Source organism: Mobula birostris, chromosome 11 (genome assembly GCF_030028105.1).
Source record: "Mobula birostris isolate sMobBir1 chromosome 11, sMobBir1.hap1, whole genome shotgun sequence".
In the NCBI taxonomy this organism is placed as follows: domain Eukaryota; kingdom Metazoa; phylum Chordata; class Chondrichthyes; order Myliobatiformes; family Myliobatidae; genus Mobula; species Mobula birostris.
In genome coordinates this window covers 113,342,912-113,367,621 of record NC_092380.1, presented here as the reverse complement: position 1 = coordinate 113,367,621, position 24,710 = coordinate 113,342,912, and the positions used below count along the sequence as shown (strand labels likewise).

The 24,710-nt window shown below is 45.1% G+C and overlaps 1 protein-coding gene across 3 annotated transcripts in view; it reads left to right on the top strand.

The window, feature by feature from the left end:
- Window positions 1-24,710, top strand: part of parvaa (parvin, alpha a) — a 109,216-nt gene that overhangs the window by 66,885 nt on the left and 17,621 nt on the right. For all 3 annotated transcript variants that reach the window (XM_072272881.1, XM_072272878.1, XM_072272879.1), the window contains 2 exons: window positions 18,441-18,460; window positions 19,629-19,690. In XM_072272881.1, the coding sequence (XP_072128982.1) occupies window positions 18,441-18,460; window positions 19,629-19,690 (82 nt within the window). The remainder of the gene's footprint in view (window positions 1-18,440; window positions 18,461-19,628; window positions 19,691-24,710) is intronic.

Sequence of the window (24,710 nt, the reverse complement as noted above, 5' to 3'; positions counted from 1 at the left end):
TGTTTAGGATTAGTGAGTTGTGGGCATGTTGTGTTTAGGATTAGTGAGTTGTGGGCATGCTGTGTTTAGGGTTAGTGAGTTGTGGGCATGTTGTGTTTAGGATTAGTGAGTTGTGGGCATGCTGTGTTTAGGATTAGTGAGTTGTGGGCATGTTGTGTTTAGGGTTAGTGAGTTGTGGGCATGTTGTGTTTAGGGTTAGTGAGTTGTGGGCATGTTGTGTTTAGGATTAGTGAGTTGTGGGCACACTGTGTTTAGGGTTAGTGAGTTGTGGGCATGCTGTGTTTAGGATTAGTGAGTTGTGGGCACGCTGTGTTTAGGATTAGTGAGTTGTGGGCATGCTGTGTTTAGGATTAGTGAGTTGTGGGCATGTTGTGTTTAGGATTAGTGAGTTGTGGGCATGTTGTGTTTAGGATTAGTGAGTTGTGGGCATGCTGTGTTTAGGATTAGTGAGTTGTGGGCATGCTGTGTTTAGGATTAGTGAGTTGTGGCCATGTTGTGTTTAGGATTACTGAGTTGTGGGCATGTTGTGTTTAGGATTAGTGAGTTGTGGGCATGTTGTGTTTAGGATTAGTGAGTTGTGGGCATGCTGTGTTTAGGATTAGTGAGTTGTGGGCATGTTGTGTTTAGGATTAGTGAGTTGTGGGCATGCTGTGTTTAGGGTTAGTGAGTTGTGGGCATGTTGTGTTTAGGATTAGTGAGTTGTGGGCATGTTGTGTTTAGGATTGGTGAGTTGTGGGCATGTTGTGTTTAGGATTAGTGAGTTGTGGGCATGCTGTGTTTAGGGTTAGTGAGTTGTGGGCATGTTGTGTTTAGGATTAGTGAGTTGTGGGCATGTTGTGTTTAGGGTTAGTGAGTTGTGGGCATGTTGTGTTTAGGATTAGTGAGTTGTGGGCATGTTGTGTTTAGGATTAGTGAGTTGTGGGCATGCCGTGTTTAGGGTTAGTGAGTTGTGGGCATGCCGTGTTTAGGGTTAGTGAGTTGTGGGCATGCTGTGTTTAGGATTAGTGAGTTGTGGGCATGTTGTGTTTAGGATTGGTGAGTTGTGGGCATGTTGTGTTTAGGATTAGTGAGTTGTGGGCATGCTGTGTTTAGGATTAGTGAGTTGTGGGCATGTTGTGTTTAGGATTAGTGAGTTGTGGGCATGTTGTGTTTAGGATTAGTGAGTTGTGGGCATGTTGTGTTTAGGATTAGTGAGTTGTGGGCATGTTGTGTTTAGGATTGGTGAGTTGTGGGCATGTTGTGTTTAGGATTAGTGAGTTGTGGGCATGCTGTGTTTAGGATTAGTGAGTTGTGGGCATGTTGTGTTTAGGATTAGTGAGTTGTGGGCATGCTGTGTTTAGGGTTAATGAGTTGTGGGCATGTTGTGTTTAGGATTAGTGAGTTGTGGGCATGCCGTGTTTAGGATCAGTGAGTTGTGGGCATGTTGTGTTTAGGGTTAGTGAGTTGTGGGCATGTTGTGTTTAGGATTGGTGAGTTGTGGGCATGTTGTGTTTAGGGTTAGTGAGTTGTGGGCATGTTGTGTTTAGGGTTAGTGAGTTGTGGGCATGTTGTGTTTAGGGTTAGTGAGTTGTGGGCATGTTGTGTTTAGGGTTAGTGAGTTGTGGGCATGTTGTGTTTAGGATTAGTGAGTTGTGGGCATGTTGTGTTTAGGATTAGTGAGTTGTGGGCATGTTGTGTTTAGGATTAGTGAGTTGTGGGCATGTTGTGTTTAGGATTAGTGAGTTGTGGGCATGTTGTGTTTAGGATTAGTGAGTTGTGGGCATGCTGTGTTTAGGATTAGTGAGTTGTGGGCATGTTGTGTTTAGGATTAGTGAGTTGTGGGCATGTTGTGTTTAGGATTAGTGAGTTGTGGGCATGTTGTGTTTAGGATTAGTGAGTTGTGGGCATGTTGTGTTTAGGATTAGTGAGTTGTGGGCATGTTGTGTTTAGGGTTAGTGAGTTGTGGGCATGTTGTGTTTAGGGTTAGTGAGTTGTGGGCATGCTGTGTTTAGGATTAGTGAGTTATGGGCATGTTGTGTTTAGGATTAGTGAGTTGTGGGCATGTTGTGTTTAGGATTAGTGAGTTGTGGGCATGTTGTGTTTAGGATTAGTGAGTTGTGGGCACGCTGTGTTTAGGGTTAATGAGTTGTGGGCATGTTGTGTTTAGGATTAGTGAGTTGTGGGCATGCCGTGTTTAGGATCAGTGAGTTGTGGGCATGTTGTGTTTAGGGTTAGTGAGTTGTGGGCATGTTGTGTTTAGGATTAGTGAGTTGTGGGCATGCTGTGTTTAGGATTAGTGAGTTGTGGGCATGTTGTGTTTAGGATTAGTGAGTTATGGGCATGTTGTGTTTAGGATCAGTGAGTTGTGGGCATGCTGTGTTTAGGATTAGTGAGTTGTGGGCATGCTGTGTTTAGGATTAGTGAGTTGTGGGCATGTTGTGTTTAGGGTTAGTGAGTTGTGGGCATGTTGTGTTTAGGGTTAGTGAGTTGTGGGCATGTTGTGTTTAGGATTAGTGAGTTGTGGGCATGCTGTGTTTAGGATTAGTGAGTTGTGGGCATGTTGTGTTTAGGATTACTGAGTTGTGGGCATGTTGTGTTTAGGATTAGTGAGTTGTGGGCATGTTGTGTTTAGGATTAGTGAGTTGTGGGCATGCTGTGTTTAGGGTTAGTGAGTTGTGGGCATGTTGTGTTTAGGATTAGTGAGTTGTGGGCATGTTGTGTTTAGGATTGGTGAGTTGTGGGCATGTTGTGTTTAGGGTTAGTGAGTTGTGGGCATGTTGTGTTTAGGATTAGTGAGTTGTGGGCATGTTGTGTTTAGGATTAGTGAGTTGTGGGCATGCTGTGTTTAGGATTAGTGAGTTGTGGGCATGCTGTGTTTAGGATTAGTGAGTTGTGGGCATGCTGTGTTTAGGATTAGTGAGTTGTGGGCATGTTGTGTTTAGGATTAGTGAGTTGTGGGCATGCCGTGTTTAGGGTTAGTGAGTTATGGGCATGTTGTGTTTAGGGTTAGTGAGTTGTGGGCATGCTGTGTTTAGGATTAGTGAGTTGTGGGCATGTTGTGTTTAGGATTAGTGAGTTGTGGGCATGCCGTGTTTAGGGTTAGTGAGTTATGGGCATGTTGTGTTTAGGGTTAGTGAGTTGTGGGCATGTTGTGTTTAGGATTAGTGAGTTGTGGGCATGTTGTGTTTAGGGTTAGTGAGTTGTGGGCATGTTGTGTTTAGGATTAGTGAGTTGTGGGCATGTTGTGTTTAGGATTAGTGAGTTGTGGGCATGTTGTGTTTAGGATTAGTGAGTTGTGGGCATGTTGTGTTTAGGATTAGTGAGTTGTGGGCATGTTGTGTTTAGGATTAGTGAGTTGTGGGCATGTTGTGTTTAGGGTTAGTGAGTTGTGGGCATGCTGTGTTTAGGATTAGTGAGTTGTGGGCATGTTGTGTTTAGGATTAGTGAGTTGTGGGCATGTTGTGTTTAGGGTTAGTGAGTTGTGGGCATGCTGTGTTTAGGGTTAGTGAGTTGTGGGCATGTTGTGTTTAGGATTAGTGAGTTGTGGGCATGCTGTGTTTAGGATTAGTGAGTTGTGGGCATGTTGTGTTTAGGATTGGTGAGTTGTGGGCATGTTGTGTTTAGGATTAGTGAGTTGTGGGCATGTTGTGTTTAGGATTAGTGAGTTGTGGGCATGTTGTGTTTAGGATTAGTGAGTTGTGGGCATGCTGTGTTTAGGATTAGTGAGTTGTGGGCATGCTGTGTTTAGGATTAGTGAGTTGTGGGCATGTTGTGTTTAGGATTAGTGAGTTGTGGGCATGCTGTGTTTAGGATTAGTGAGTTGTGGGCATGCTGTGTTTAGGATTAGTGAGTTGTGGGCATGTTGTGTTTAGGATTGGTGAGTTGTGGGCATGTTGTGTTTAGGATTAGTGAGTTGTGGGCATGTTGTGTTTAGGATTAGTGAGTTGTGGGCATGTTGTGTTTAGGATTAGTGAGTTGTGGGCATGCTGTGTTTAGGATTAGTGAGTTGTGGGCATGTTGTGTTTAGGATTAGTGAGTTGTGGGCATGTTGTGTTTAGGGTTAGTGAGTTGTGGGCATGTTGTGTTTAGGATTAGTGAGTTGTGGGCATGTTGTGTTTAGGGTTAGTGAGTTGTGGGCATGTTGTGTTTAGGGTTAGTGAGTTGTGGGCATGCTGTGTTTAGGATTAGTGAGTTGTGGGCATGTTGTGTTTAGGGTTAGTGAGTTGTGGGCATGCTGTGTTTAGGATTAGTGAGTTGTGGGCATGTTGTGTTTAGGATTAGTGAGTTGTGGGCATGCTGTGTTTAGGATTAGTGAGTTGTGGGCATGTTGTGTTTAGGATTGGTGAGTTGTGGGCATGTTGTGTTTAGGATTAGTGAGTTGTGGGCATGTTGTGTTTAGGATTAGTGAGTTGTGGGCATGTTGTGTTTAGGATTAGTGAGTTGTGGGCATGCTGTGTTTAGGATTAGTGAGTTGTGGGCATGTTGTGTTTAGGGTTAGTGAGTTGTGGGCATGTTGTGTTTAGGATTACTGAGTTGTGGGCATGTTGTGTTTAGGGTTAGTGAGTTGTGGGCATGCTGTGTTTAGGATTAGTGAGTTGTGGGCATGCTGTGTTTAGGATTAGTGAGTTTTGGGCATGTTGTGTTTAGGATTAGTGAGTTGTGGGCATGTTGTGTTTAGGATTAGTGAGTTGTGGGCATGTTGTGTTTAGGATTAGTGAGTTGTGGACATGCTGTGTTTAGAATTAGTGAGTTGTGGGCATGCTGTGTTTAGGATTAGTGAGTTGTGGGCATGTTGTGTTTAGGATTGGTGAGTTGTGGGCATGTTGTGTTTAGGATTAGTGAGTTATGGGCATGCTGTGTTTAGGATTGGTGAGTTGTGGGCATGTTGTGTTTAGGATTAGTGAGTTGTGGGCATGCTGTGTTTAGGATTGGTGAGTTGTGGGCATGTTGTGTTTAGGGTTGGTGAGTTGTGGGCATGTTGTGTTTAGGGTTAGTGAGTTGTGGGCATGTTGTGTTTAGGATTAGTGAGTTGTGGGCATGCTGTGTTTAGGATTAGTGAGTTGTGGGCATGTTGTGTTTAGGGTTAGTGAGTTGTGGGCATGTTGTGTTTAGGATTAGTGAGTTGTGGGCATGCTGTGTTTAGGATTAGTGAGTTGTGGGCATGTTGTGTTTAGGATTAGTGAGTTGTGGGCATGTTGTGTTTAGGGTTAGTGAGTTGTGGGCATGTTGTGTTTAGGGTTAGTGAGTTGTGGGCATGTTGTGTTTAGGATTAGTGAGTTGTGGGCACGCTGTGTTTAGGATTAGTGAGTTGTGGGCACGCTGTGTTTAGGGTTAATGAGTTGTGGGCACGTTGTGTTTAGGATTAGTGAGTTGTGGGCATGCCGTGTTTAGGATCAGTGAGTTGTGGGCATGTTGTGTTTAGGATTAGTGAGTTGTGGGCATGTTGTGTTTAGGATTAGTGAGTTGTGGGCATGTTGTGTTTAGGGTTAGTGAGTTGTGGGCATGCTGTGTTTAGGATTAGTGAGTTGTGGGCATGCTGTGTTTAGGATTAGTGAGTTGTGGGCATGTTGTGTTTAGGATTAGTGAGTTGTGGGCATGCTGTGTTTAGGATTGGTGAGTTGTGGGCATGTTGTGTTTAGGATTAGTGAGTTGTGGGCATGCTGTGTTTAGGATTAGTGAGTTATGGGCATGTTGTGTTTAGGATTAGTGAGTTGTGGGCATGTTGTGTTTAGGATTAGTGAGTTATGGGCATGTTGTGTTTAGGATTAGTGAGTTGTGGGCATGCTGTGTTTAGGATTAGTGAGTTGTGGGCATGCTGTGTTTAGGATTAGTGAGTTGTGGGCATGTTGTGTTTAGGATTGGTGAGTTGTGGGCATGTTGTGTTTAGGATTAGTGAGTTGTGGGCATGCCGTGTTTAGGGTTAGTGAGTTGTGGGCATGCTGTGTTTAGGGTTAGTGAGTTGTGGGCATGTTGTGTTTAGGATTAGTGAGTTGTGGGCATGTTGTGTTTAGGATTAGTGAGTTGTGGGCATGCTGTGTTTAGGATTAGTGAGTTGTGGGGATGCTGTGTTTCGGATTAGTGAGTTGTGGGCATGTTGTGTTTAGGGTTAGTGAGTTGTGGGCATGCTGTGTTTAGGATTAGTGAGTTGTGGGCATGTTGTGTTTAGGGTTAGTGAGTTGTGGGCATGTTGTGTTTAGGATTAGTGAGTTGTGGGCATGTTGTGTTTAGGATTAGTGAGTTATGGGCATGTTGTGTTTAGGATTAGTGAGTTGTGGGCATGCTGTGTTTAGGATTAGTGAGTTGTGGGCATGCTGTGTTTAGGATTAGTGAGTTGTGGGCATGGTGTGTTTAGGATTGGTGAGTTGTGGGCATGTTGTGTTTAGGATTGGTGAGTTGTGGGCATGTTGTGTTTAGGATTAGTGAGTTGTGGGCATGCCGTGTTTAGGGTTAGTGAGTTGTGGGCATGCTGTGTTTAGGATTAGTGAGTTATGGGCATGTTGTGTTTAGGATTAGTGAGTTGTGGGCATGCTGTGTTTAGGATTAGTGAGTTGTGGGCATGTTGTGTTTAGGGTTAGTGAGTTGTGGGCATGCTGTGTTTAGGATTAGTGAGTTGTGGGCATGTTGTGTTTAGGATTAGTGAGTTGTGGGCATGTTGTGTTTAGGATTAGTGAGTTATGGGCATGTTGTGTTTAGGATTAGTGAGTTGTGGGCATGTTGTGTTTAGGATTAGTGAGTTGTGGGCACGCTGTGTTTAGGATTAGTGAGTTGTGGGCATGTTGTGTTTAGGATTAGTGAGTTATGGGCATGTTGTGTTTAGGATTAGTGAGTTGTGGGCATGTTGTGTTTAGGGTTAGTGAGTTGTGGGCATGCTGTGTTTAGGATTAGTGAGTTGTGGGCATGTTGTGTTTAGGATTAGTGAGTTGTGGGCATGTTGTGTTTAGGATTAGTGAGTTATGGGCATGTTGTGTTTAGGATTAGTGAGTTGTGGGCATGTTGTGTTTAGGATTAGTGAGTTGTGGGCACGCTGTGTTTAGGATTAGTGAGTTGTGGGCATGTTGTGTTTAGGATTAGTGAGTTCTGGGCATGTTGTGTTTAGGATTAGTGAGTTGTGGGCATGTTGTGTTTAGGATTAGTGAGTTGTGGGCACGCTGTGTTTAGGATTAGTGAGTTGTGGGCATGTTGTGTTTAGGATTAGTGAGTTATGGGCATGTTGTGTTTAGGATTAGTGAGTTGTGGGCATGTTGTGTTTAGGGTTAGTGAGTTATGGGCATGTTGTGTTTAGGATTAGTGAGTTGTGGGCATGCTGTGTTTAGGGTTAGTGAGTTGTGGGCATGCTGTGTTTAGGATTGGTGAGTTGTGGGCATGTTGTGTTTAGGATTAGTGAGTTGTGGGCATGCTGTGTTTAGGATTAGTGAGTTGTGGGCATGTTGTGTTTAGGGTTAGTGAGTTGTGGGCATGCTGTGTTTAGGATTAGTGAGTTGTGGGCATGTTGTGTTTAGGGTTAGTGAGTTGTGGGCATGTTGTGTTTAGGATTAGTGAGTTGTGGGCATGTTGTGTTTAGGATTAGTGAGTTATGGGCATGTTGTGTTTAGGATTAGTGAGTTGTGGGCATGCTGTGTTTAGGATTAGTGAGTTGTGGGCATGCTGTGTTTAGGATTAGTGAGTTGTGGGCATGCTGTGTTTAGGATTAGTGAGTTGTGGGCATGTTGTGTTTAGGATTAGTGAGTTGTGGGCATGTTGTGTTTAGGATTGGTGAGTTGTGGGCATGTTGTGTTTAGGATTGGTGAGTTGTGGGCATGTTGTGTTTAGGATTAGTGAGTTGTGGGCATGCCGTGTTTAGGGTTAGTGAGTTGTGGGCATGCTGTGTTTAGGATTAGTGAGTTATGGGCATGTTGTGTTTAGGATTAGTGAGTTGTGGGCATGCTGTGTTTAGGATTAGTGAGTTGTGGGCATGTTGTGTTTAGGGTTAGTGAGTTGTGGGCATGCTGTGTTTAGGATTAGTGAGTTGTGGGCATGCTGTGTTTAGGATTAGTGAGTTGTGGGCATGTTGTGTTTAGGATTAGTGAGTTATGGGCATGTTGTGTTTAGGATTAGTGAGTTGTGGGCATGTTGTGTTTAGGATTAGTGAGTTGTGGGCACGCTGTGTTTAGGATTAGTGAGTTGTGGGCATGCTGTGTTTAGGATTAGTGAGTTGTGGGCATGTTGTGTTTAGGATTAGTGAGTTGTGGGCATGCTGTGTTTAGGATTAGTGAGTTGTGGGCATGTTGTGTTTAGGATTGGTGAGTTGTGGGCATGTTGTGTTTAGGATTAGTGAGTTGTGGGCATGTTGTGTTTAGGATTAGTGAGTTGTGGGCACGCCGTGTTTAGGATTAGTGAGTTGTGGGCATGCCGTGTTTAGGGTTAGTGAGTTGTGGGCATGCTGTGTTTAGGATTAGTGAGTTATGGGCATGTTGTGTTTAGGATTAGTGAGTTGTGGGCATGCTGTGTTTAGGATTAGTGAGTTGTGGGCATGTTGTGTTTAGGATTAGTGAGTTGTGGGCATGTTGTGTTTAGGGTTAGTGAGTTGTGGGCATGTTGTGTTTAGGATTAGTGAGTTGTGGGCATGTTGTGTTTAGGGTTAGTGAGTTGTGGGCATGTTGTGTTTAGGGTTAGTGAGTTGTGGGCATGTTGTGTTTAGGATTAGTGAGTTGTGGGCATGTTGTGTTTAGGATCAGTGAGTTGTGGGCATGCTGTGTTTAGGATTAGTGAGTTGTGGGCATGCTGTGTTTAGGATTAGTGAGTTGTGGGCATGCTGTGTTTAGGGTTAGTGAGTTGTGGGCATGTTGTGTTTAGGATTAGTGAGTTGTGGGCATGTTGTGTTTAGGATTAGTGAGTTGTGGGCATGCTGTGTTTAGGGTTAGTGAGTTGTGGGCATGTTGTGTTTAGGATTAGTGAGTTGTGGGCATGCTGTGTTTAGGATTAGTGAGTTGTGGGCATGTTGTGTTTAGGATTGGTGAGTTGTGGGCATGTTGTGTTTAGGATTAGTGAGTTGTGGGCATGTTGTGTTTAGGATTAGTGAGTTGTGGGCATGTTGTGTTTAGGATTAGTGAGTTGTGGGCATGCTGTGTTTAGGATTAGTGAGTTGTGGGCATGCTGTGTTTAGGATTAGTGAGTTGTGGGCATGTTGTGTTTAGGATTAGTGAGTTGTGGGCATGTTGTGTTTAGGATTAGTGAGTTGTGGGCATGCTGTGTTTAGGATTAGTGAGTTGTGGGCATGTTGTGTTTAGGATTGGTGAGTTGTGGGCATGTTGTGTTTAGGATTAGTGAGTTGTGGGCATGTTGTGTTTAGGATTAGTGAGTTGTGGGCATGTTGTGTTTAGGATTAGTGAGTTGTGGGCATGCTGTGTTTAGGATTAGTGAGTTGTGGGCATGTTGTGTTTAGGATTAGTGAGTTGTGGGCATGTTGTGTTTAGGGTTAGTGAGTTGTGGGCATGTTGTGTTTAGGATTAGTGAGTTGTGGGCATGTTGTGTTTAGGGTTAGTGAGTTGTGGGCATGTTGTGTTTAGGGTTAGTGAGTTGTGGGCATGCTGTGTTTAGGATTAGTGAGTTGTGGGCATGTTGTGTTTAGGGTTAGTGAGTTGTGGGCATGCTGTGTTTAGGATTAGTGAGTTGTGGGCATGTTGTGTTTAGGATTAGTGAGTTGTGGGCATGTTGTGTTTAGGGTTAGTGAGTTGTGGGCATGTTGTGTTTAGGATTAGTGAGTTGTGGGCATGTTGTGTTTAGGGTTAGTGAGTTGTGGGCATGCTGTGTTTAGGATTAGTGAGTTGTGGGCATGCTGTGTTTAGGATTAGTGAGTTATGGGCATGTTGTGTTTAGGGTTAGTGAGTTGTGGGCATGTTGTGTTTAGGATTAGTGAGTTATGGGCATGTTGTGTTTAGGGTTAGTGAGTTGTGGGCATGTTGTGTTTAGGATTAGTGAGTTGTGGGCATGTTGTGTTTAGGATTAGTGAGTTGTGGGCATGCTGTGTTTAGGATTAGTGAGTTGTGGGCATGTTGTGTTTAGGATTGGTGAGTTGTGGGCATGTTGTGTTTAGGATTAGTGAGTTGTGGGCATGTTGTGTTTAGGATTAGTGAGTTGTGGGCATGTTGTGTTTAGGATTAGTGAGTTGTGGGCATGCTGTGTTTAGGATTAGTGAGTTGTGGGCATGTTGTGTTTAGGGTTAGTGAGTTGTGGGCATGTTGTGTTTAGGATTACTGAGTTGTGGGCATGTTGTGTTTAGGGTTAGTGAGTTGTGGGCATGTTGTGTTTAGGATTAGTGAGTTGTGGGCATGCTGTGTTTAGGATTAGTGAGTTGTGGGCATGTTGTGTTTAGGATTAGTGAGTTGTGGGCATGTTGTGTTTAGGATTAGTGAGTTGTGGGCATGTTGTGTTTAGGATTAGTGAGTTGTGGGCATGCTGTGTTTAGGATTAGTGAGTTGTGGGCATGCTGTGTTTAGGATTAGTGAGTTGTGGGCATGTTGTGTTTAGGATTGGTGAGTTGTGGGCATGTTGTGTTTAGGATTAGTGAGTTATGGGCATGCTGTGTTTAGGATTGGTGAGTTGTGGGCATGCTGTGTTTAGGATTGGTGAGTTGTGGGCATGTTGTGTTTAGGATTAGTGAGTTGTGGGCATGCTGTGTTTAGGATTGGTGAGTTGTGGGCATGTTGTGTTTAGGGTTAGTGAGTTGTGGGCATGTTGTGTTTAGGGTTAGTGAGTTGTGGGCATGTTGTGTTTAGGATTAGTGAGTTGTGGGCATGCTGTGTTTAGGATTAGTGAGTTGTGGGCATGTTGTGTTTAGGGTTAGTGAGTTGTGGGCATGTTGTGTTTAGGATTAGTGAGTTGTGGGCATGCTGTGTTTAGGATTAGTGAGTTGTGGGCATGTTGTGTTTAGGATTAGTGAGTTGTGGGCATGTTGTGTTTAGGGTTAGTGAGTTGTGGGCATGTTGTGTTTAGGATTAGTGAGTTGTGGGCATGTTGTGTTTAGGATTAGTGAGTTGTGGGCACGCTGTGTTTAGGGTTAATGAGTTGTGGGCACGTTGTGTTTAGGATTAGTGAGTTGTGGGCATGCCGTGTTTAGGATCAGTGAGTTGTGGGCATGTTGTGTTTAGGATTAGTGAGTTGTGGGCATGTTGTGTTTAGGATTAGTGAGTTGTGGGCATGTTGTGTTTAGGGTTAGTGAGTTGTGGGCATGCTGTGTTTAGGATTAGTGAGTTGTGGGCATGCTGTGTTTAGGATTAGTGAGTTGTGGGCATGTTGTGTTTAGGATTAGTGAGTTGTGGGCATGCTGTGTTTAGGATTGGTGAGTTGTGGGCATGCTGTGTTTAGGATTAGTGAGTTATGGGCATGTTGTGTTTAGGATTAGTGAGTTGTGGGCATGTTGTGTCTAGGATTAGTGAGTTGTGGGCATGTTGTGTTTAGGATTAGTGAGTTGTGGGCATGCTGTGTTTAGGATTAGTGAGTTGTGGGCATGCTGTGTTTAGGATTAGTGAGTTGTGGGCATGTTGTGTTTAGGATTGGTGAGTTGTGGGCATGTTGTGTTTAGGATTAGTGAGTTGTGGGCATGCCGTGTTTAGGGTTAGTGAGTTGTGGGCATGCTGTGTTTAGGGTTAGTGAGTTGTGGGCATGTTGTGTTTAGGATTAGTGAGTTGTGGGCATGTTGTGTTTAGGATTAGTGAGTTGTGGGCATGCTGTGTTTAGGATTAGTGAGTTGTGGGCATGCTGTGTTTAGGATTAGTGAGTTGTGGGCATGTTGTGTTTAGGGTTAGTGAGTTGTGGGCATGCTGTGTTTAGGATTAGTGTGTTGTGGGCATGTTGTGTTTAGGGTTAGTGAGTTGTGGGCATGTTGTGTTTAGGATTAGTGAGTTGTGGGCATGTTGTGTTTAGGATTAGTGAGTTATGGGCATGTTGTGTTTAGGATTAGTGAGTTGTGGGCATGCTGTGTTTAGGATTAGTGAGTTGTGGGCATGCTGTGTTTAGGATTAGTGAGTTGTGGGCATGCTGTGTTTAGGATTGGTGAGTTGTGGGCATGTTGTGTTTAGGATTGGTGAGTTGTGGGCATGTTGTGTTTAGGATTAGTGAGTTGTGGGCATGCCGTGTTTAGGGTTAGTGAGTTGTGGGCATGCTGTGTTTAGGATTAGTGAGTTATGGGCATGTTGTGTTTAGGATTAGTGAGTTGTGGGCATGTTGTGTTTAGGATTAGTGAGTTGTGGGCATGTTGTGTTTAGGATTAGTGAGTTGTGGGCATGCTGTGTTTAGGATTAGTGAGTTGTGGGCATGTTGTGTTTAGGGTTAGTGAGTTGTGGGCATGCTGTGTTTAGGATTAGTGAGTTGTGGGCATGTTGTGTTTAGGATTAGTGAGTTGTGGGCATGTTGTGTTTAGGATTAGTGAGTTATGGGCATGTTGTGTTTAGGATTAGTGAGTTGTGGGCATGTTGTGTTTAGGATTAGTGAGTTGTGGGCACGCTGTGTTTAGGATTAGTGAGTTGTGGGCATGCTGTGTTTAGGATTAGTGAGTTGTGGGCATGTTGTGTTTAGGGTTAGTGAGTTGTGGGCATGCTGTGTTTAGGATTAGTGAGTTGTGGGCATGTTGTGTTTAGGGTTAGTGAGTTGTGGGCATGTTGTGTTTAGGATTAGTGAGTTGTGGGCATGTTGTGTTTAGGATTAGTGAGTTATGGGCATGTTGTGTTTAGGATTAGTGAGTTGTGGGCATGCTGTGTTTAGGATTAGTGAGTTGTGGGCATGTTGTGTTTAGGATTGGTGAGTTGTGGGCATGTTGTGTTTAGGATTGGTGAGTTGTGGGCATGTTGTGTTTAGGATTAGTGAGTTGTGGGCATGCCGTGTTTAGGGTTAGTGAGTTGTGGGCATGCTGTGTTTAGGATTAGTGAGTTATGGGCATGTTGTGTTTAGGATTAGTGAGTTGTGGGCATGCTGTGTTTAGGATTAGTGAGTTGTGGGCATGTTGTGTTTAGGGTTAGTGAGTTGTGGGCATGCTGTGTTTAGGATTAGTGAGTTGTGGGCATGTTGTGTTTAGGATTAGTGAGTTGTGGGCATGTTGTGTTTAGGATTAGTGAGTTATGGGCATGTTGTGTTTAGGATTAGTGAGTTGTGGGCATGTTGTGTTTAGGATTAGTGAGTTGTGGGCACGCTGTGTTTAGGATTAGTGAGTTGTGGGCATGCTGTGTTTAGGATTAGTGAGTTGTGGGCATGTTGTGTTTAGGATTAGTGAGTTGTGGGCATGCTGTGTTTAGGATTAGTGAGTTGTGGGCATGTTGTGTTTAGGATTGGTGAGTTGTGGGCATGTTGTGTTTAGGATTGGTGAGTTGTGGGCATGTTGTGTTTAGGATTAGTGAGTTGTGGGCACGCCGTGTTTAGGATTAGTGAGTTGTGGGCATGCCGTGTTTAGGGTTAGTGAGTTGTGGGCACGCCGTGTTTAGGATTAGTGAGTTGTGGGCATGCCGTGTTTAGGGTTAGTGAGTTGTGGGCATGCTGTGTTTAGGATTAGTGAGTTATGGGCATGTTGTGTTTAGGATTAGTGAGTTGTGGGCATGCTGTGTTTAGGATTAGTGAGTTGTGGGCATGTTGTGTTTAGGATTAGTGAGTTGTGGGCATGTTGTGTTTAGGGTTAGTGAGTTGTGGGCATGTTGTGTTTAGGATTAGTGAGTTGTGGGCATGTTGTGTTTAGGGTTAGTGAGTTGTGGGCATGTTGTGTTTAGGGTTAGTGAGTTGTGGGCATGTTGTGTTTAGGATTAGTGAGTTGTGGGCATGTTGTGTTTAGGATCAGTGAGTTGTGGGCATGTTGTGTTTAGGATTAGTGAGTTGTGGGCATGCTGTGTTTAGGATTAGTGAGTTGTGGGCATGCTGTGTTTAGGGTTAGTGAGTTGTGGGCATGTTGTGTTTAGGGTTAGTGAGTTGTGGGCATGTTGTGTTTAGGATTAGTGAGTTGTGGGCATGCTGTGTTTAGGATTAGTGAGTTGTGGGCATGTTGTGTTTAGGATTAGTGAGTTGTGGGCATGTTGTGTTTAGGATTAGTGAGTTGTGGGCATGCTGTGTTTAGGATTAGTGAGTTATGGGCATGTTGTGTTTAGGATTGGTGAGTTGTGGGCATGTTGTGTTTAGGGTTAGTGAGTTGTGGGCATGTTGTGTTTAGGATTAGTGAGTTGTGGGCATGTTGTGTTTAGGATTAGTGAGTTGTGGGCATGTTGTGTTTAGGATTAGTGAGTTGTGGGCATGTTGTGTTTAGGATTAGTGAGTTGTGGGCATGTTGTGTTTAGGGTTAGTGAGTTGTGGGCATGTTGTGTTTAGGATTAGTGAGTTGTGGGCACGTTGTGTTTAGGATTAGTGAGTTGTGGGCACGCTGTGTTTAGGGTTAGTGAGTTATGGGCATGTTGTGTTTAGGGTTAGTGAGTTGTGGGCATGCTGTGTTTAGGATTAGTGAGTTGTGGGCACGCTGTGTTTAGGGTTAGTGAGTTGTGGGCATGTTGTGTTTAGGATTAGTGAGTTGTGGGCATGTTGTGTTTAGGATTGGTGAGTTGTGGGCATGCTGTGTTTAGGATTAGTGAGTTGTGGGCATGCTGTGTTTAGGATTAGTGAGTTGTGGGCATGCTGTGTTTAGGATTAGTGAGTTGTGGGCATGTTGTGTTTAGGGTTAGTGAGTTGTGGGCATGCTGTGTTTAGGATTAGTGAGTTATGGGCATGTTGTGTTTAGGGTTAGTGAGTTGTGGGCATGTTGTGTTTAGGATTAGTGAGTTGTGGGCATGCTGTGTTTAGGATTAGTGAGTTGTGGGCATGTTGTGTTTAGGATTAGTGAGTTGTGGGCATGCTGTGTTTAGGGTTAGTGAGTTGTGGGCATGCTGTGTTTAGGATTAGTGAGTTGTGGGCATGCTGTGTTTAGGATTAGTGAGTTGTGGGCATGTTGTGTTTAGGATTAGTGAGTTGTGGGCATGTTGTGTTTAGGATTAGTGAGTTGTGGGCATGTTGTGTTTAGGATTAGTGAGTTGTGGGCATGTTGTGTTTAGGATTAGTGAGTTGTGGGCATGTTGTGTTTAGGATTAGTGAGTTGTGGGCATGTTGTGTTTAGGATTAGTGAGTTGTGGGCATGCTGTGTTTAGGGTTAGTGAGTTGTGGGCATGTTGTGTTTAGGATTAGTGAGTTCTGGGCATGTTGTGTTTAGGATTAGTGAGTTGTGGGCATGCCGTGTTTAGGGTTAGTGAGTTATGGGCATGTTGTGTTTAGGATTAGTGAGTTGTGGGCATGTTGTGTTTAGGATTAGTGAGTTGTGGGCATGCTGTGTTTAGGATTAGTGAGTTGTGGGCATGTTGTGTTTAGGATTAGTGAGTTGTGGGCATGTTGTGTTTAGGGTTAGTGAGTTATGGGCATGTTGTGTTTAGGGTTAGTGAGTTGTGGGCATGCTGTGTTTAGGATTAGTGAGTTGTGGGCATGTTGTGTTTAGGATTAGTGAGTTGTGGGCATGCTGTGTTTAGGGTTAGTGAGTTGTGGGCATGCTGTGTTTAGGATTGGTGAGTTGTGGGCATGTTGTGTTTAGGGTTAGTGAGTTGTGGGCATGTTGTGTTTAGGGTTAGTGAGTTGTGGGCATGTTGTGTTTAGGATTAGTGAGTTGTGGGCATGCTGTGTTTAGGATTAGTGAGTTGTGGGCATGTTGTGTTTAGGATTAGTGAGTTGTGGGCATGTTGTGTTTAGGGTTAGTGAGTTGTGGGCATGTTGTGTTTAGGGTTAGTGAGTTGTGGGCATGCTGTGTTTAGGATTAGTGAGTTATGGGCATGTTGTGTTTAGGGTTAGTGAGTTGTGGGCATGTTGTGTTTAGGATTAGTGAGTTGTGGGCATGCTGTGTTTAGGATTAGTGAGTTGTGGGCATGTTGTGTTTAGGATTAGTGAGTTGTGGGCATGCTGTGTTTAGGGTTAGTGAGTTGTGGGCATGCTGTGTTTAGGATTGGTGAGTTGTGGGCATGTTGTGTTTAGGATTAGTGAGTTGTGGGCATGTTGTGTTTAGGATTAGTGAGTTGTGGGCATGTTGTGTTTAAGATTAGTGAGTTGTGGGCATGCTGTGTTTAGGATTAGTGAGTTGTGGGCATGTTGTGTTTAGGATTAGTGAGTTGTGGGCATGTTGTGTTTAGGGTTAGTGAGTTGTGGGCATGCTGTGTTTAGGATTAGTGAGTTGTGGGCATGCTGTGTTTAGGATTAGTGAGTTATGGGCATGTTGTGTTTAGGGTTAGTGAGTTGTGGGCATGTCGTGTTTAGGATTAGTGAGTTGTGGGCATGCTGTGTTTAGGATTAGTGAGTTGTGGGCATGCTGTGTTTAGGATTAGTGAGTTGTGGGCATGTTGTGTTTAGGGTTAGTGAGTTATGGGCATGTTGTGTTTAGGATTAGTGAGTTGTGGGCATGCTGTGTTTAGGGTTAGTGAGTTGTGGGCATGCTGTGTTTAGGATTGGTGAGTTGTGGGCATGTTGTGTTTAGGATTAGTGAGTTGTGGGCATGTTGTGTTTAGGATTAGTGAGTTGTGGGCATGTTGTGTTTAGGATTAGTGAGTTGTGGGCATGTTGTGTTTAGGGTTAGTGAGTTGTGGGCATGTTGTGTTTAGGATTAGTGAGTTGTGGGCATGTTGTGTTTAGGATTAGTGAGTTGTGGGCATGTTGTGTTTAGGGTTAGTGAGTTATGGGCATGTTGTGTTTAGGGTTAGTGAGTTGTGGGCATGCTGTGTTTAGGATTAGTGAGTTGTGGGCATGTTGTGTTTAGGATTAGTGAGTTGTGGGCATGTTGTGTTTAGGGTTAGTGAGTTGTGGGCATGTTGTGTTTAGGTTTGGTGAGTTGTGGGCATGTTGTGTTTAGGATTAGTGAGTTGTGGGCATGTTGTGTTTAGGATTAGTGAGTTGTGGGCATGTTGTGTTTAGGATTAGTGAGTTGTGGGCATGTTGTGTTTAGGGTTAGTGAGTTGTGGGCATGTTGTGTTTAGGGTTAGTGAGTTGTGGGCATGTTGTGTTTAGGATCAGTGAGTTGTGGGCATGTTGTGTTTAGGATTGGTGAGTTATGGGCATGTTGTGTTTAGGGTTAGTGAGTTGTGGGCATGCTGTGTTTAGGATTAGTGAGTTGTGGGCACACTGTGTTTAGGATTAGTGAGCTGTTGGTGCTGGAAATGTTCCGACACTTGCAGGCTGCCCAGCACAATCCTCACTGATTTGATTTGATGCAAATAATGCACTTCACTACATGTTTCGATGAGACAGATAAAGTTCATCTTCATCTCTTTCCTTTAAAATCACACAACACAGGAACATATCCTGCAAGCCCTCGGCCTACACTGCTAATGGCCCATTTATATTAATCCCATCTTTCCTGTCCCCACATTCCCAGCAGCTTCCCCAGACTTTACCCCTCACCTACACACGAGGGGCAATTCACAACCACCAGTTAATTTACCAATCTGTGACACAAAGGATCGTGCAGCTGCTGGAAAGCTGGATTGGGACACACAAAATGCTAGAGGTGCTCAGTGGGTCAGGTAGCATTTGTGGAGGGAAGTTGGCAATTGAGGTTACTGCATCAGAACTGTTTATTCCTCTCTCAGTAGTGCTGCCTGACCTGCTGAGTTCCTCCTGAGTTTTTTATGTGTTGAACGTAGGATGAACCTGGAACTCTTGAGGAAGCCAGCATGGTCACAGAGAGAACGTGCAAACTCTGCAGAGACGGCTCCCATTCAGGCAAATCAGCAAGTTCCAAAAACCTCCTGTTTGCTGGAACAATCACTCCCTCTCCCCCTGTAACTGGCCTGGCTTCCAGGAATAAGCAATAAGGAAGGGTGTTATGGTGGTGTAGTGGTTAGCATAACGCACTGCAGCACCAGTGGTCAGGGTTTAATTCCTGAGTTTGTACGTTCTCTGCGCAACCACTTGGGTTTCCTCTGGGTGCTCAGGTTTCCCCCCCACAGTCCAAAGCTGTACGGGTTAGGGTTATAGAGCGTGACCATGCCATGTGACAAATAAAGCTAATCTTTCTGGAGAGATGATCACGTGTTAGAACAGAGAACATGGAACAGCACAGTACAGGCCCTTCAGCCCACAATGTTGAGCTGACCCTTTAACCTGCTTAAGATCAATCTAACCCTTCCCTGCCTCATAGCCCTCCATTTTTCTATCATCCATGTATCTATCTTAGTGTCTTAAATGCCACGAATGTATCTGCCTGTATCACCAGGCCATTACACATACCCACTACTCTGTGTTTCTTAGAAAACGTACCTCTGACACCCCCCCCCCGATACTTTCCTCTAATCACCTTAATGCCCCTTTGTAATAGTGATGTTACTGACGATGTCACCGGTTATTTTTTTAACCAGTTGTCCTTTAGCCACCCAGTGTACGTCTAAATTGAACCAAGTTGTTTATTATGTTCACTTATTGCTCACTGACCTCTGCTTTCCTTCTGCTCCCAGGGCCTTGTCGGGGAGACACGGTAAGATGTTCAAGAAGTTACTGGCCTTTGCATGTTGGTTGGTTGATGTCTGCCACGCATTCGCTCGCTAGCACACCCACTCCCTGCCCGTCCTTCCCCACCCTCCCGCAGTGCAGGATCCCAGCCTACGTCTCCACCAGAGGCACGGCAGTGGAATCACCCCTCTGGTGATCGGGAGCCCGGGGATCACATGCAGAGACTCGATTCCAATCCCATTAATAATCCAGATCTTCAAAGGAATGAGTTTTCGTACCATGACCGCAGATACTACCACATCCTCGGAAAACACGAGATTCTGCAGATGCTGGAAATCCAGAGCAACACACACAAAATGCTGGAGGAACTCAGCAGGTCAGACAGCATCTATGGAAATGAATAAACAGTCGACATTTCTGGCCGAGACCCTTCATCAGGTCTGGAAAGGGAGGGGGGAGTTCCTTTCATTGTTCCATCACTTCATTCCCCCTCCCCCATCCACCCACCTACCCCCTCACCTGGTCTCAACTCTCACCTGCCAGCTTGTCCTCCTCCCTCTCCTCCCCCCTTCTTATTCTGGCTTCTTCCCCCTTCCTTTGTCATGACTTCTGGTTGTAGTCCCACCCAACTTCAGTGGAAAAAGCTTGCTTGTATTTACCCTATCTAGACTCAACATAATTTTGTATACCTCAATGCCTCTAGCAATTTCTGTGTGTTGCTTTGGATTTCCAGCTTCTGCAGATTTTTTCATGTTTGTGAGACTTAACCAAAATATTACCATAAATAAGTTCATAAAGTTTGTGAAATATGGAGAACAGTCAACTGCTCACTGTCCTAGTGACAAGACCTCAGTGGTGGCAGGGTATTCATTAGTCTCACAGACTGAGGGAAGAAGCTGTTACCCAGTCCTAGTCCTGATGTTCCTGTACCTCCTTCCAGATGGTAGTGGGTCAAAGAGATTGTGGGATCCTCAACAGTGTTTCGGGGCTTTCGTAAACAACACTCCCAGTAAATGTATGGCTTGAAAGTAATCTTTCCATCATCTGTGGTGGGATTTGAGCTCGTGTCTCTGTGCCATTATCCACTGCACTGTCCCCACCCTTGCTGTTGGTAGATGTTCTGTGACAAATAGAAGCTGTGCTGTTCTGTGATGATCTGAACCCTCCATATGTGATTCTCTGGCCTCTTTCAGAGCGAGATGCTTTCGACACGCTCTTCGATCATGCTCCGGACAAACTCAACGTCGTCAAAAAGGTTTGATGTAATTTTGCCCTTTGTCCATGAGACCACAAGACATAGGAGCATAAATTAGACCATTCCGTCCATCGAGTCTGTTCTACCATTCGATCATGGCTGATTTATTACCCCTCTCAACCCTATGCTCCTGCCTTCTCCCCGTTACCGTTGATGCCCTGACTAATCAAGAACCTGTCACCGTCCACTTTAAATATACTCAGCGACTTGAACTCCATGGCCACCGGTGGCAATGAATTCCACAGATTTACCACCCTCTGGCTAAAGAAATTCCTCCTCATTTCTGTGCTAAAGGGACATCCCTCTATTCTGAGGCTGTGCCCTCTGGTCCTTGACTCCACCCCCCATAGGAAATATCCTCTCCACATCCACTCTATCGAGGTCCTTCACTATTCAATAGGTTTCAATGAGATCCCCCCTCCAGTGAGTACAGGCCCAGAGCCATCAAACACTCCTCATGTGTCAACCTTCTCATTCCTGGGATCATTCTGGTGAACCTGCTCTGGGCCTTCTCCATTGAGTCAAACTGAGGTTAAGGTGGAACTTCTCAGTGTGCACTCGAGTGCAAACCTCTGATACATGGGTGGTAAATGGACACAAATCCCCTGACCGTAGTATCGTCCGCATTGGACAGGACCTTATTGTGCTTGTGTTGTATTTCAGAGAAGTGAAGCAAAAGTTCTGTTAAAGAGTCTCTTCCCTGCCTCTCCCTCCCCCATCAAAGCTCACTGCCAAACCGGCAAATAGAGAATAGAAGAGTGCAGCACACGAACAGGCCCTTCGGCCCACAGTGTTGTGCTGAACCAATTAAATTAGTAATCAAATGGCCAACTAAACTAATCTCTTCTGCCTACACGATGTTCACATCCTCCAATTTCCCTCACATTCATCTGCCTATCTAAACAAAGTCCCTAATGTATCTGCCTCTACCACCACCCCAGGTAACACATTCCAGGCCCCCACCACTCTCTGTGGTTTAAAAAAAACTTGTCCCTATCATCCCCTTTGAAATTACTACCTCTCACTTAAATGTATGCCCTCTGGTATTAGACATTTCAACCATGGGAAAAAGATGCTGTCTGTCTAGTCTACCTATGCCTCTCATAATCTTATAAACCTCTGTCAGATCTCCCCTCAGCCTCCACTGCTCCAGAGAAAACAACCCAAGTTCGTCCAGCCTCTCATGATAGCACATGCCCTCTAATCCAGGCAGCATCCTGGTAAACCTCTCCTGCACCCTCTCCAAAGCCTTGACCCCTTCCTATAATGGGACAACCAGGATTGTCTACAATACTCCAGATGCATTCGTGACTAATAAAGACAAACACGCCATTCGCCTTCTTACCCACCTTATCAACCTGTGTAACCATTTCCATGGAGTTGTGAACTTGGATCCCGAGATCTCTCTCCACATTGACACTGTTGAGGATCTTTGTCCTGAACAGTGTACTGTCTCTTTACACTTGATCGTCCAAAGTGCAGCACTTCACATTTGGCCAGATGAAACTCCATCTGCCATTTCTCTACCCATATCTGCAACAGATCTATATCCCACTGTATTTGTTGCCAGTCTTCTACGCTAAATACAACACCACCAATCTTCATATCATCTACAAACTTACTAACCCACCCACCTACGCTTACATCCAGGTCATTTATTAATATAAATGCCATTCGACATAGACCTCCGGTCAGAATAAGTCCCCTTGCCCACCATCCCTCAGCACCACACTATAGCAAGCCTTTAAAATCCTCAATAAAGCTAGTCACTTTGACCAATCCTTTGGCATCTGTTGTGATTCAGATGTGGATTTATTTTTCACATGTACATCCAAACAGACACTGAAATGCGTTATTTGTGTTAACAACACGAGGGTGTGCTGGGGGCAGCCTGCAAGTGTCACCACATATTCCGGCGCCAATGTAGCCTGTCCGCTGTGTTCAGCCGAGTGACACAGAACACAACAACCATCAAAGCAACAGCAAAACAAACCCTGTTCTTCCGTCCGCCCACCCACCCACACATGGAGAGTCCTCTAAGCTTCCAGACTTCCAGTTAGCTTTTGGGCTTCGCTCCTCGGTATCAGCCCCCAGACTAACTGATGACAGTACCCCAGGCTCGAACTCTGAGTATGCTGACTGACCAGCCATCATGCTTCCTCATGCCTCCTGCTCACACGGACAAGTGTCATTCAACCGTACACGTATACTGCTAAACGAAACAACATTCCTCTGGACCAAGGTGCAAACACAGTACATATAACTCCCACATACAGTAATATTACCACAAATTAATAAATAATAAGGTATATTTATGACACAGGTTAAATAGTAAGCTGTATAACACTCCGATCGTTTCACAGGTGAGGAGGCCTCGGTGGTGCCAGGGAGTGTTGGGGGAAGAAGCTGCTTCCCATCCTAACAGTCCTTGTCCTAATGCTATGGTACCTCCTGCCCGATGGTAGGAGTCAAAGAGATTGCTGAATGAATGGGAAGGATCATTGACAATGAAGTCAGAACTTGTTAATGATTGAGGAATTAACCAATCATGCTGGTCTATCCTGGAGCTGTTTGTGTGACTCCCAACCCATCCCATTGTACTTGACCCTAAGTTGAGGTAGCCCCTCAGCATCTGGTCCAGGGGGAGTCCTGTACTCAAACCTCAGGGTAATTCGGGTTGCTTTTGTCAAGCCTGCCCTCAGCTGAGAGTGAGTGGTTTTTGAACGTTCCTATATTGGGCTGCGGGAGAGAAACACATCTTTTTCACACAGGTTCCTGAGGTATTGGTCATTCTCCAGACCTACACTGGTGAACAAATTTCACAACATATGTCAGTGATATTAAACCTGAACCTGATTCTGAGAAGATAAAAAATGTCAAATGTTAGAACATAGAACATTAACGCACAGTACAAGACCCTTGGCCCACGACTCAGCTCGGTAGGCCAGAAGGGCCTATTCCATGCTTTATCTATATATAAAAAAAATTTAAATCATAAGACCATAAGATATATGAGCAGAAGTAGGCCATTCGGCCCATTGAGTCTGCTCCACCATTCACTCATGGGCTGATCCAATTCTTCCAGTCATCCCCACTCCCCTGCCTTCTCCCCATACCCTTTGATGCCCTGGCTAATCAAGAATCTATCTACCTCTGCCTTAAATGCACCCAATGACTTGGCCTCCACAGCTGCTCGTGGCAACAAATTCCACAGATTTACCACCCTCTGACTAAAGTAATTTCACCGCATCTCTGTTCTAAATGGTCGTCTTTCAATCCTGAAATTGTGCCCTCTTGTCTTAGACTCCCCTATCATGGGAAATAACTTTGCCAGATCTAGTCTGTTCAGTGCTTTTAACATTTGGAATGTTTCTATGAGATCCCCCTCATTCTCCTGAACTCCAGGGAATACAGCCCAAGAGCTGCCAGACGTTCCTCATATGGTAACCCTTTCATTCCTGGAATCATTCTGGTGAACCTTCTCTGAACCCTCTCCAATATCAGCATATCCTTTCTAAAATAAGGAGCCCAAAACTGCACATAATACTCCAAGTGTGGTCTCACAAGTGCCTTATAGAGCCTCAACATCACATCCCTGCTCTTGTATTCTACACCTCTACAAATGAATGCCAACATTGCAGTCGCCTTCTTCACCACCGACTCAACCTGGAGGTTATGCTTTAGGGTATCCTGCACAAGGATTCCCAAATCTCTTTGCATCTTTGCATTTTGAACTCTCTCCCCATCTAATTAATAGTCTGCTGATTTAATTTTTCCACCAAAGTGCATGACCTTACACTTTCCAACATTGTATTTCATTTGCCACTTCTTTGCCCATTCCCCTAAACTATCTAAATCTCTCTGCAGGCTCTCTGTTTCCTCAACACTACCCGCTCCTCCACCTATCTTTGTATCATCAGCAAATTTAGCCACAAATCCATTAATCCCATAGTCCACATCATTGACAGACATCGTAAAAATCAATCTCATCCTTCCCTCCATTCGACATCATTACTATGATGTACAGAAGGAACTCGGTCACAATTTCAGACTGGGATGCAGAGGAATTTCTCTCTGTATGGTGTGAATCATTGGAATTCCCTACAGCAGTGACCTCTAGGGTGAAGTCCGTGGATAAGCTCATGGGAATCTCAGTCTCGGGTTATCAGTGGCTGTGGGGTAGGTGGACGTTATTGAAGGGCTGAATGACCAACCTCCGTGTCACTGTGATGAGGTAGACAAACCTGGCACCAGCGTTTGTATCACTTAGTCCAGGAAACATCAAGGAGATGGCTGTCCATGATTCAGAATCATCCAGCATATTTTCAAACCCCCCCAGGTCCCATGACAACACTCTCCCCTTCCCTCTCCCCCAGCTCATTCCCTCTCCCCCACTCGTTCCATCTCCCCTACTCGTTCCCTCTCCCCCAGCTCGTTCCCTCTCCCCCACTCATTCCCTCTCCCCAGCTCGTTCCCTCTCTCCCACTCATTCCCTCTCCCCCAGCTCGTTCCCTCTCCCCCACTCATTCCCTCTCCCCCAGCTCGTTCCCTCTCCCCCACTCATTCCCTCTCTCCCACTCATTCCCTCTCCCCCAGCTCATTCCCTCTCCCCCACTCATTCCCTCTCCCCAGCTCATTCCCTCTCCCCCAGCTCGTTCCCTCTCCCCCACTCATTCCCTCTCCCCCACTCATTCCCTCTCCCCCACTCGTTCCCTCTCCCCCACTCACTCCCTCTCCCCGACTCATTCCTTCTCCTCCACTCGTTCCCTCTCCCCCAGCTCATTCCCTCTCCCCCACTAGTTCCCTCCTATCCCTGCCCTTATGTAAATGCATGCTTGTGTGCGTGCACAAACATACAGACACAGGCAGACAGATACAGAGACAGACACACACTGGCAGATACAGACATGCACATATAACACATGGAGACAGACACAGCCTGACACACATCTCCCCAGAGCAGACACTCACACACACACACACACACACACACTCTCTCTCTCTCTCACACACACACAGA